This window comes from Aplysia californica, unplaced genomic scaffold (genome assembly GCF_000002075.1).
Source record: "Aplysia californica isolate F4 #8 unplaced genomic scaffold, AplCal3.0 scaffold00241, whole genome shotgun sequence".
Classification (NCBI taxonomy): Eukaryota; Metazoa; Mollusca; class Gastropoda; order Aplysiida; family Aplysiidae; genus Aplysia; species Aplysia californica.
In genome coordinates, this window is record NW_004797511.1 from 942,929 (window position 1) to 956,389 (window position 13,461).

Here is a 13,461-nt window from a genome sequence, read left to right on the forward strand (position 1 = left end):
AATTCAATTTTTTTCTGAACTGAAAGCTGTTTGTGGTTTTCAAGTTAGGAGTTTAATAGTGTGTGTTCCGCTTATTTAATCCGGTGTATGATTTCATATTCATCGCGTAAACAATCACAAACGGTGAAAACATACGGATTTCTATGATTCACACAAATTCGTGATCACATTCATCATTCAGCCTTTCCTGTCCCGTCAAAAGAGCAAGCAAGAAAGAAAACCAGTTACAACAAAATCCAAACAACAGTACTTCTCGGTTTGGAACAGATGCACACAAATGGCACTGAGTAAATTATGTTTTTATTTTCTACTTCTACTGTCACTGTGATCTTACGTGTAGTTCCGTTCGGGTTCATTAAGTCCACGATCCATTTGTTTACACCCAGAGAAGAAATCCACAAGTATTGATGACCAAATACTATTTGAAATAGGCTACACAAAGAGCAGGGATGCAACCTAACTGCAAAACATCAAATTAGGATAAAATTCAGGGGGGGCATGCCCCCCTGAACCCCCCCTACTCTAGACTTTAACGAAGGAAACTACAAAATTGCCACATTTTCTTGGACATACAGATATGTGAAAATACAGATACTTAAATCTCAACCTATGACACGATTCTAACGCTTACGATCCAGGTGCACCTAGCCTAAGATCCTGCTGTTTTATTTAAGACAAAATGAATGCATTTCAAATTTCAGATCGATCAGTATATTAATTATAGAAGGCTACTGTAGTTATTGGCTCGGCTGTCGTTATTCTCACCCGGAGTGAAAATAAAAATATAATTTTATTCTCACCCGGGGTGAGAATAATATCCATTTTATTCTCATGAATATTATTCTCACCCGGTCTGAGAATGCAATGAATTTTTAGGTCTACCTGGGTGTTGAGAACGGATGATAGAAAATAATTTGTGAATTGTAAGAGAGTGACCGTTCGTGACCTGCCCTGCCCCAGAGCGCTGGCAGATTTTTCTAGGCTCCCGCGGGGATTGTTATGGTTTCATTTTTAAAAATCTTGAGTTAAGAGTATGCACGCATGCATATCTTCACCAAAACCCTAGACAAGTGTAAATATATTCTAAATTCAGAAAGGAATTCACTTGCCAGAGTATGTTTTTAAAAATAATTTAGCCTTAACTGAAAGCTGTTTAATGAAATAATGTTAGTAATAGTTTGCCTTTGCAATGCTGCGCTGGCATGCCCATTGGGGATTTTAGTCACCTCGCACGCTTAGCGGAGTGAGAGAGGGGGGCGAGTTTTGTCGCCTGGAGGGCTCAGTGACAGGGGCCCCGGGTGAGAATAATCACTGTGAAAGTGTGTATTCGCACAGGGTGTGTGAATACTATGGAATTGTGTGCGAACACTATGAAATTTTATTCGCATAGGGCGTGTGAATACTGTGTGAATACAATGAAATTTTATTCGCTCAGGGTGTGTGAATACTGTGTGAATACTATGAAATTTTATTCGCACAGGGTGTGTGAATACTACAAAATATTATTGGCACAGGACGTTTCAAAAGTAGGATGGAGATTAATTGGGCCTAGCATTTCCTCATTTTTTCTCCTCATCGTGTAGGGACAAAGATCAAGAGTAACAAGGTACATGTTGTTCACTCCTCTCTTTGAGCCAATTAAAAAAGTGTCCTCAAAATTTGGTGGCGCCCTCTTGGAAAATGTGCGTACTTTGCGAACAGTTACCCTACTTGTGTGAAAAACAATGAAAGTGAAATTAACAGACTGTGATTATCCTATTATTTTTCTGGAGAAACGAAAGAGAGCTTCAAAATAAAGACTCCAGCGATTAATCATGTGGGTATGTGCTATCTTTGGTAGGGATAGATCTAGATCTAATTCTAATTTTGCAATGCGGTACGAAAACCCCCCACTCAAATTGGAATTCAGGTTGTGTATTGTGTCAGTGTCAATGATAATGACTCAAATCTCTCTTTTTTCCTTTTTTTGTTTTCCTTGCGTCTAGAGAGAGAGAGAGAGAGATCTAGAGGGAGAGAGAGAGAGAGACAAGAGATGAGTGCATGCTTTAACCGTAAAACTAAAACAAGTATTTATACTATCTAGTTAGTGTACAGTTGTTTTAACATTAAAAGCCTTTGCCAAAAGGTGGGATACCCGGGTGTGACAAACGAGGTCCCAAATCAACGTAGGCTCGACCCTGTGCGAATAGAATTATTTCTTATTCGCACACCCAGTGTGAATGATATTAATTCTTATGCGCTCACCTGGTGTGAATAATCACTTCCATTATAGAATCTATATTCATATCTGAGATCTAATGTATTGAACAAAAACTTGAGTGGGCGCAGCAGATCAAACCAAGAGTGAAATTTGCGATAATTGAACTGCTCGTTGCGTCAAAGATCAGCCACTCTCATAAATGCGATCACATGTCAGTCTTAAATCTCTATGAAATGTTCAATATTTGCCCCCAACGGGATCACACTGAGGCGTCAACTCGCCACAACGCATTCGTTTTCTGCAAACATCGCACTGGCTTCTGAGCTCTCCACCTAAACTTACATCACATGCTGGTTGGGTTGGGCTTACAAGTTTGCACTAGTCGGGATCGCATGGTTTTATATATGTGAAGTCTTAACCCTGACCATTGCAGCTGTTGTCTCTATACTCTTGAATTTGTGAAACAGACTGAATTTAATTGGTGTGGTCACTACTTATATATGTTGCATAATGGCGAAGGTGGGGGAAGTCAGTCAGAGATGGAAAGCTATAAATTTTGGACAGGTAAAGGGGAGGAGCAGCTGGATAAGGGTAGATCTTGAGACTCACAATCGGAGGATTAGGATATATATAAGTGAAAATGGCATGCCTAAAGCCACTGTGATTGGTCATCAAGATTGACCACTCTTTGCTTGCCATAGTCAGCCATAGTCATAAACCCACCCAGGAGTCACGTCAATTCATTTTAGAGAAAAGGGAGACCCATTTTACTGGCTGTGAGCCTGAATATGAGTCAATGTGGATTCTTCCCTTGGTGTGTCGGCTAAGCTCTCGTTTGCCTAAGATTCCGCATTTTCCTTGCTCCCCCGGATCATAGACGGAGATTACTGTAATAAAAATGGAGGCGGGCCGTTAAGTTTAGAGATATTATTTATCTATAATTATCATGACAATTCAAATAGATAGTACAGTTTGTCTGCGCAGAAGTTAATCTGAGCTCCATTTCCACTTAAAAATACCCATAATTTGTCGCGACGTGGTGGAATGAGGCACTGGTCAATTTTTGGCCATGTGGAGTTATTGATGTCATCTGAATACTTATTCATTTGCCTTGCTTTCAATAAATGAAATACCCATTTATCTACAATAGAAGTTGAGAATATTTGCAATTGAAGGAGGTGGGGTCATCAAGTTTCAGCGGTAAAATTAGGGAGAAAATGGCCACCAAAGTTTGGTAACTTCAATAGCTTGAGAGACCTTGAAAACTGATAGATTAGGACATATTTTGGGCCTTTAACACTTACAGTACCGGTACTGAAGGCTCATATATATATATATATATATATATATATATATATATATATATATATATATATATATATATATATATATATATATATATATATATATATATATATACAGTCGAACCTGTCTTAACGGAAACCTGTATAAATCGGAAACCTGTCTTAACGGAATCTCCCCGCTCCCCCCTTGATATATTCCTCTTTATTTACCTGTATAAAACAAAATATTTAACATCTTCTGTATTTATACCTGCTGAGAGAAGGAAAGACGGTAGGCCCTATGTGTGTGTCTACCGTCTATGGTTTAGAAATCTATGTTGTTTCCCCAGTAGCAATTCTGTTTATGCTTGCAACAAATCAGAAAGACAAAGTCTGAAATCACTAGGCTAAGACAGCTCAGTGAATTCAGTCACTTCAGTTTGTGTCTCAATACTGTCACAGGCAAGTCACATAGTACTACTCTCAAGACCGTCCACATGCAAATGGCTTAAGCAATTTGTGTGGTGTAGAACTATCTACACACCTCGGATTGCTTTGTAATTCTGAGCAAGCTGGATATAGCACATATTAGAATGTTTGTTGGGGCTGGATTTTATTGGAGGAGTAGGGAGGTAAAGTGGAATAGGGGTAATTTGATGCTAGAAGCGAGAGACTTGTGAGCTATTTTTCAGTTACTGCTCCTGCTCTGTTGAGCTAATGAAATACCGTTTCGTAGTCATAGATACGATAGAATTATATAGCCTACTGTGTCGAGCATGGATGTCTTGAACACATCAAAGATTGACACACACGCAAACACACACACACACACACACACACACACACACACACACACACACACACACACACACACACACACACACATAGATATATATATTGTGTGTGTGTTTGATACATCCGTAATTAGAATAAACTGTGATAACAAAAAATAAAAGATACCTGAACAAAATCAAGGAAAGTAACTGTGATGGTATACTAGTTGGAAAATAAATCACTGCCATCATATATAGAGAGGAGGATGGATGGTGCACCTGCCTTGTTTGATGTTGAAGCAAAAGAAAGGAAGAGATTGATGTCGATGAGACTTATGACTAATAAAATTGCTTTTACATCAGATCACAGTCATGGTGATGTAAACAACACTGGTCAGAGCACACCTTCCACTCCTCTTGTGTAATCACTTCCCGATCAACCTTCACATTCAAACAACCATAACATAAACATTCTTGCACACACACACACAAACGTATTTCACCACTATACTGCCCCAATGGAGCACCACGCTGTCTGTCTTGACCACACCCCACCACCTAGCACCAAACCTCACATGACTCAAAGAAGTCAGGGCTCCCCTTTTCAGGCCAACTTAAGAGGTTCCTTCACCCTTTGGTTTACAATTTTAAGGGGTATTTAAACCCTTGTTTTAGAAACTTAAAGGGTAAAAGTCAAAATCTTATAATTTTACAGTAAGATTTTTTGCTTGCAAAAACTTAACTCACACGCACATTCACACAGACACCCATAGAGTGACCATAACTATAAATGAATGGTAGCGATTTTAATGAACTTAAGAAATAAATGAATAATGTTGACTAGAATTAGAGTTGTGTCCATTTGGAGGGGGGAAGAGTGGTGGTGGTTGAGCAGTTCGGTCTATCAAAAATAAAATAAAGTTGACAAACCAAAAGGGGTCAACTCCGACTATAATACTCCAAGAAAAATAGACCTGCCACTCTATGAAATCTAAAGGTCAGGATCTCAGTGGAGGGGGGGGGGGGGGGGGGGGGTGAATTGGGACTTGGTGGAAAAAAATCGAGATGAACGACAAATCACCTAGGTCACTGCTAAGCTGACTTAAAAAAATTCCAGGGGTGTCCATTATTATATCCATGTATATTCCCTCTGCACGTGTGCGTGTGTGTAGTGTATGTGTGGTGTATGTGTGTACGTGTGTGTGTGAGCATGTGCGCGTGTCTCTGTGTGTTTTATCATATTTTTTTTAAATCCTGAAGTATCATGTCAAGGTCTCCTAGTCCAAGTTTTTTACACCCCCCTTCCCTCGGATAAGTCCGGAAAGACGCTTCAGCCAGTGCGCATTAACTTATATTGACCCCGTCAACGACAGTCCCAGACACACACGGAACTCACACGCTGAAGTCCTGTCACGTGAAGCGCACGCACGATTGAAACAGTTTTACTGACGGGTCTTGGGCCCAACTAACCAAAACTCTGACAAAGCATGTTTTGGCGAAAGTAGATCTTGAGAATGTCTTAGTCGGAATGCCAAATCAATACTAGATTCTACTTCCAATCCATAAAAGTTGAAATAAAACGTGTGAGTAAAGATCCAACACAACTTTTGGTGAGTTAACTGCTAAATTCGACAGACATTTAGGAAAATAGTGCTCTGAATTTCGGCTGACAAAAAGTTTAACGAGTGCTTCCCACCACAGAAAAGAAGACAAGAGTAAGATTTTAGAAAAATCTGGCGTAACAAAAAATTTAACCAAAAAAAATCAGGGTACACGCAATCAAAATCGGGAAAATTGGGATGCTTGAGATTTAGGGCAGGGGTGAGTGGCAGGTTTGGAAAATAAACTGATTCAGTATTCTTCAGAGCCATCCCAGGGTTCACATTCCAGTCTTTCCACACTTTCGATGACGGGCAATTCATGTTTACTTGTATGTTAAAGAAGGATGGGGGTAGTAATCTCACGGCAGGGGTATACTCAAGGCTCGACACCGGAAAATGTGAGCGACCAAAATGTGGGCGGAGCTTCTGTGCTGAAGCAAGCCTATGTTGCCGAAAACTGTGCGCAGCTGATAAGTAGGTCGTCTAGTTGACTTCTTCTGAAACAGAAGGGGACTGTCGTGCATTGTCTGTGGGTGTGTCGGCAAATCATTGACTCGGCTTTGGGATAGGGAAGGGGGGAAATGATGCTTGCCAGACGCATACCACTTACGTTTTAAAGCGTATGCCTACCCCTGAAATGAAATTATAAAGAATAAAGCTCACGCACAACCAAAACTTAAAGGGGGTAATCTGCAGGTTTAATGCGTAATATACGCACATTTGTGCGTATAGGGGAGCCCTGGAAGTTCTAGCTCCTTATGCACACTGCAAGTTTACCAGTAGTGTAACCGATGGGCTCATATTTAAAAACAAATACACTCAGTGATGAGGAATGTTTGTTTTCATCATGCAAACACTTGGTGATTTGAATTCAAGACGGTTGTAAGGAAAGGTTTGATTGGGCTTTTCAATATGAGCTGTTCGACACATCTGTCCTTGCAAGTTTTTGAGAAGACAGTGGCTGCAAAAAAAACTTGAATTCATGGATCCTGATAGAGCTTAAAAAATAGGCAATTCCTTGACTGAACTGCTATACTTTCTTTGTATTGGCATCACTGTCCCCGAATAATGAATGTCGCATGTGTCAAACACATTTTTCAACACTAACGAGTTTGAGCTATCTGTGCTAGATTGTACATTAATTTGATTCATATATGGTCATTGGACTTAACTCTTTTTGGAGGATTAAGATGAATATTAATTAGCAAGTTTGAATATATGGACATGAATGAGAAGGACGCATGGTTTTATTACTATTACAAATTTATGCACTTTGTTTATACTCTGATTTTCATTACATAACATCTTTTAAAATCATATTTCATACAGGCTGATTTTGAAACATGATGAATGACACTACATTAGCGCCACTTACAAAAACACTTTCGTCACTCCTGAATGAGTCTGTACCAACAAGAACTCACAGCAAAGGAGGAGAGGATAATCATGTGTTGCTGTTCATCTTGTTGCCGGTCACTGCCTTGCTGTGTGTTGCTGTTGGGATTGGCATGGTCAGTTCTGCTTCTTTTTAAAAATCATCTTCTCTACAGATTTGGCATGCAATTCTATGTAGAAAATGAAAAATAGAGAGCATTTTTACTATTACTTTAAGCTTTGTACTGTGACATCTTTCACTGAATAGAGTATTTAATCGTGCTCTTTTCGTGAAAAATTATTATTTTCACAGCATTTTGTAAACTTTTTCTGTTAGGAAAGCTCATAATGTTAGCCATGTAAAAGTTGTTTAAATCTTTTTTAAAGCAATATGTTTCAACTTCGTTTTTTCTGCTGAGGCTCTGCATCAGCCATATTAGTCCATCTGTTTTTTTCCTCTAATTGTGCAATAGCTCTTGCCTCTAATGGCAATTGGGTCACATTAGCGCTAAGAAAAGTGGTAGCATCTTTCCAAAGTCTGGTCATGAATAAGTTTGTCCTGATCACATTTTGCAGTGTATGATAGTTGCTGTTTTGGGAGGGGTACAGATGACTGAATCGAAAGTAGGCCTATGTCGTCTCCGCAGGCCTGTATGCTGGTTATTTACCAACATGCGATTTTTGCATTATGAATCGTATCATTTCTTCTTACTGAAATAGGAAGTCTTTTGTTTGTCATTAATGAGATGTATTTTTTTTAGTCAGAACACTATGTGCTGTTTATGTGTTCCTATTATATTTGTTGAGCACTCAGAACCTGTTTCTTGAATCAGGTTTTAGTGCTATATAAATGTCATATATTATATAAATTATTATTATGTAATGTGTATAAGGCTTTTGATACAGTCTGTAGATCAGGACTGTATGTAGTGTTTGAAAAAAATTGGCTGCCCCCCAATACTGCTACAGCACATCATCTTATTCCACAAAGATGTGAAGGCCACTGTGGGTGGTTGGCGTGTGCTCTGGTGTGGTTTGCTTTTCTTTCCTATCCAACATCCATCATCTTTATCTCCCCTCCTTTTTTTTGTGTTTGTTACTCTCTTGTAACACCTCTAATCTTCGTCACTTATATGACCTTATTGTGTTGTAAATGCCGTAATACTCTAACTAAAACTAAAAAAAGAAGGCCACCATTCAGTTTGACGGTTCAACATCAAACAGCTTGTACATCAATAGCGGAGTAAAGCAAGGTTGTGTCTTATCACCTACCCTTTTTAGCGCTTATTTTGCTGTCTTATTGCAATACACATTCAAAGAGTCACCAGGGGATGTCTTCCTCCACTGGAGAACTGATGGGTCGCTCTTCAATCTTGCTTGACTCCAGGCCTAGACCAAGATCAACAAAACAACAGTACAAGACCTTCTCTTGGCTGATGCTGCTGCTCTTGTTGCTTGCAGTGAATCAACCCTACAAACAATGATGGACCACCTATCAACAGCATGCAAGGTCTTTAGCTTGGTCATCAGTGTTAAGAAAACCTTTCTCAAGAAGGTGCAGAGCAGAGCCATATATAGCTAAACGACAAGGAACTTGAGACAGTTGACAAGTTCTGTTACCTGAGGTCTATCATCTGCTCTACTACATCTCTTGATTATGAGATCAACATCAGGATAGGGAAAGCGGCAACAGCTTTTGGAAGGCTGACAAAACGAGCATGGGAAAACAAAAGATTTTAACCATCAATACAAAGATCAAGATTTACGAAGCATGTGTCCTCAGTACACTCCTTTATGGATCTGAAACATGGACCTTGTACAGCAGGCAAGAAAAGCGCCTAGACATTTTCCATCTCAGATTCTGCCGCAAGATCTTAGGCATTTTGTGGCATGACAAGGTTACAAATGTTGAAGTGTTGGCATGCGCAAACCTCCAGAGCATGACTACTATCCTGTGTTTAAAAAGATTGAGATGGCTGGGCCATATCAAGAGAAAGAACGACAACCGGATTCCGGAGCTACTTCTCTATGGAGAACTTGCCCAGGGAAAGAGATCAAGAGGAAGACCGAAACAGGTGCAAAGACACCTGCAAAAACAGCTTATCTAAGCTTGGGAGATGTTAGCATCTGGGAAGAAATAGCTGAGGACAGGAAAACATGGAGAAAAATGATAAAAGAAAGAACTATAATGCTAGAGAGCAGCCTTAAAAACAACATGGCTGAGAAGCGACAATGACGAAAGGAAAACAGCGGAAATACAGAGCTTCGATCCACGTCACTGACATGCGAGCACTGCAACAGAATCTGCGCTTCAAACTTAGGAAGAATTAGCTGTGAAAGAAGCTGCATGAAGACAACCCTGAGACCATCTTAAGCTAAATTGACTTTGTATAGACGAAGAGAGCCATACAATACAATGTGTATATACTTATTGCTGTTAACCGTGTGTTATCCACTAATTGTGATGATTCTTGACTTCAAGCACTGACAGTTTGTTTTACACTTTGCCCTCAGATTGTGTGGTTGCTCAAGCGAAGCAGGTAAGGGAATATACCACATTTGTGATCTTTAAAGTTTATAGTGTCGCATAGTTTTATAGTAGTATTCTCTTCAAAATTCACCAGTTTTGTTGTATTGCCAAGTTGACCTCTCTATCATTTTATACATCTGCTGACCACTGATGCATCAAGGTTTGTGTATCAAGCTCTAATGGTCTGTCTGCCTCTTGTCAGGAGTAATACTGATACCAATGTGTATAAATATGTAGACTCTTTTTCTGTACTTAACCTGAGTTTCATTTTAAGAAAATAATAATAATAAATAAATAGCATTTATATAGAGCCTCACTCGATAGCTAGTTCTATGCGCTTTACATACTATATTATTACCCGAGCAGATCATAGAGCACTCAGAAACATTCTCAGCTTCCCTTATTACTATATGGGGAAAAGTGAGACCTGTAATATATGAACATTTTTATGTCCTTGTTACTATTACTTGATCTTCATTCTTCTCCAGAATGGACAAACTGCGACATCACCTGATGCCCATGTACAACTTTGACCCTTCAGATAGTGGTGGTGACTGGGAGACAGATCTGCTCAGCCAGGAAGTCAGACTGCGAAGAGATGTAGGTGTCCAACCACTCCCAAATAAAAGATCTATAGATTCCATCTAGAATTACCTTGTAGAGGGATGATGGAACCTATTGCTTCCAAACTTTTTGAATTGTGCTTTTTTTTTCCTGATCTCGTTCACATCTTTTCGGTTTGTTTGTTTTTTCTCTTTCTTTGGTATGCACTCTTAACTAGGTTAATATAGTTGTTTTTACTAGAATTTAAATACAAGCAGCTTAGATTTCAGTCCCATTGGAGGTGTTTTATGAAATAAATTTGTTGTAATAAAATTGTATGCCCTTCGATCCATTGTAAAGTAAACAAAATTTTGATTTTGGGGTCCCTCTTCTTAAAAAAGCAAACATTATTTAAAAAGGGTCTCAGACTCAAATCCAAACTAAATAAAACTTCTATCACTTAAATGACCTGCTACCTTGTGACTGGCCGATTAGTCAGTGCCATTGCTGCCATCCATGATAACTGAGAAAATATGTATACCCATCACTAAAATTGGAATACATATATCAGGCAAACAAAGAATGTGGCCTATTTTAGGAACGTCCACATAAGTAATGAAGGAGACAACTGTATTACTGTTGCTTTTTTCTGCAAAGAGACATAATATGTTTTCTTACCTACGCAGATTTTGAGTAAAACATAATTGAAATCTTGAAAAGATGATTTCATGAGGCGGTGCTGCCATTCTGTAAAAACGTTTATCCTGTTTTTCAGAGTGCCAGCCCACCACAGTCTCCAGTTCTCAAGCTAAGCACGATGCACTCAGAGTTGTGATCTTCAGGAAGCAAAATTGCTATCCTGAAATGACTCTGAGGAATGATATGATGCCAGTAAAATTCACTTTCATTTATCAATAAGGTCCAGCATGTCTGCTGTCTGCCCTAATTTTGGTGAGATTATTTTCAAAGAAGTTATCAAGGAACACTACTTCTGCCTTCAAAAACACTGCAATGAGAAGTTAAATGTGCTGCGAAAAGACTTGCTGTGTATCAAATTTTATATTCTTGTGACTCATCGGAGAGCGTGTGACATTTCTTTTGGACAACCCTCTTTGCTGTTTGCAGCGTGGTACACAAGTCTGTCCCACAACATTTCATTTTTTATTGGTAAAACAAATGTCCACAATGGAGGTGACAGTCAAGAGCATGAGCAAGTTTAGCAGGCGAAAGGGATATCTGAGAGTTAACCAATCTGAAGCATTCTTGGGGCCCTTGCTTCAGCACTGAGATGGGAGGAAAAACTTTGGAGTTTTGGCAGTAGAGACTGATTTTATGTTGTGCGTAAGGCGATCCTGGGCCTGTCCTGGTTACCTTTCACATTTTTAAAATGTTGTTTATTTTGATACATAGTTTCTTCAAGTGATACTAATTGAATAGTATGTGCTGAAAGTTCTTACAGTTGTTCTCTGTGTGTAAATGTCTTTATTTCTTTTAGATCTAGTCAGCTACACACAGCCAGCAGCCTCCCCAATGGTCTGCACCTGGTGGACCTTATCTGACTGGCAGTATTTGATCAACTTTTTTTCACGATGCCTGTAGGGAAATAAAAGGTAGCAAGTTTAATTAAGCAAGCAAAGTTTATCCATTTCTAAAAAACAGTCTCATCCTTATTAAGTTCATGCAGAAGTTAAAATAAAATAAACCATTTGTTCAAATTTTCCATATCCTAGGTATGAGAAATATTTTCTGCCAATGTATTCTGGTAAAGCTGGTAAAGATAAAAATCGTAGAGTTTGCCTTTGATTTGATATTGTCTAGTTACTCTAATAGAAAAATAATGGTTTCCAGGGACAGTTTTGTAGGTTTGTGTTTAAGTAGGGGATAAGAAAAAAAAAGTTAAAATTTACTTTTCATGTATATCTTTGGTCTCTTCAGAACTGTAAGAAAGAACCTCAGAATGACCTGTCCTGTGGTAAATTTCAGGCTGACACAACTGTACCTCCTAAGACATAAGTGATGAATATGTCTCCGAAATCATCAATGTCTTTTTACCTTGGCCTTCTCCTCTCATTTACATGTAATTTCAGAAAGACAGCCTTTCCTATTGAATTATCCTTCCAAAAATGATAACTGAATGTGCATTTTTTCAGGCTGTTTTGACAATCAATGTGTAATGTATATCGCTCGTCTAAGATTACGAGTTGATTGTGGTTCAAGGGAACTGAATTTTGATAGAGCAGAAGTAACTGTATGTTCAGGTCAGCCGGTCTTTTGACATTGGGGCTCATCCATATTTTCACTAATTACCGGATGTATTGATTTAGTCATGTATTGAGATTGTGTTAAATTACCTTCATGAACCTTCACAACAAATGGGTGGTCGTTCTTGTATTGTATCATGTCACAATGAAATCAGGTGCTCGTCTATTTTTCGGCATATGGGGTTATTGCTATCATCTTAAAATTTGTCTTGCTATTGGTGAAAAAATACCCATTTACCATAAATAGAAGTCGAAATATTTCCATTTGAAGGTGGTGGAGGTCATCTGTTGTCAATGGTAAAATAAGGGAGAAAATGGCTGCCAATGTTTGTGATTTCAAAGCTTGAGAGCGCTTGGAAACTACAAATTTATATTATGCATGCCTTTGATCAACATGTTTTTATAAAATCCATACAGAAATGTGTTTTTAAATGGACATGAAAGGTGATAAAAATTGCCCAACAGGCAAAAAATGTTGGTTTCTTAGAATTCACTATGTTGACAAACCCCAGGTTTCACGGCGATGCCAAGGTGACAATTATGTAGGTGTGCGCAAGCGCGTGCACATGCACACACACACACACACACTCACACACACACACACACACACACACTCTCACACACACGCACACACCCACACAGACTTGTCTCCTTGCCATGTCCGCATGATGTGCCTCTTGTCATTGCTTGTTGAGGTCAGTAATAAGCTGATGGGGAGAAAAGTTTGGGTTTGTTGGGGAATTTTTTGTTTGGATAGGGGGGGGGATGAGGTGGAAAGGTTGTGTGACCATAAGTCTTTAGGCCATACCTGTGGAAGAAGTAGAAAGTCTTTCACAGTGTTGCTTGTTGCTTTGAGTAAAAGTATGAATGAGTATGGCAGCCTCAGCATACCCACC

General features: G+C 39.0%; 1 protein-coding gene across 1 annotated transcript; it reads left to right on the plus strand.

Moving 5' to 3' along the window:
- Positions 1-2: 2 nt before the first annotated feature.
- On the plus strand, positions 3-12,199 carry LOC101846288 (uncharacterized protein C3orf18 homolog). The gene is made up of 5 exons (XM_005100253.3): positions 3-287; positions 7,187-7,368; positions 9,746-9,771; positions 10,250-10,361; positions 11,080-12,199. Exons 2-5 carry the CDS (start codon positions 7,201-7,203, stop codon positions 11,137-11,139), a joined length of 366 nt encoding a protein of 121 aa, XP_005100310.1. The 5' UTR covers positions 3-287; positions 7,187-7,200; the 3' UTR covers positions 11,140-12,199.
- The last annotated feature ends 1,262 nt before the right edge of the window (positions 12,200-13,461 follow it).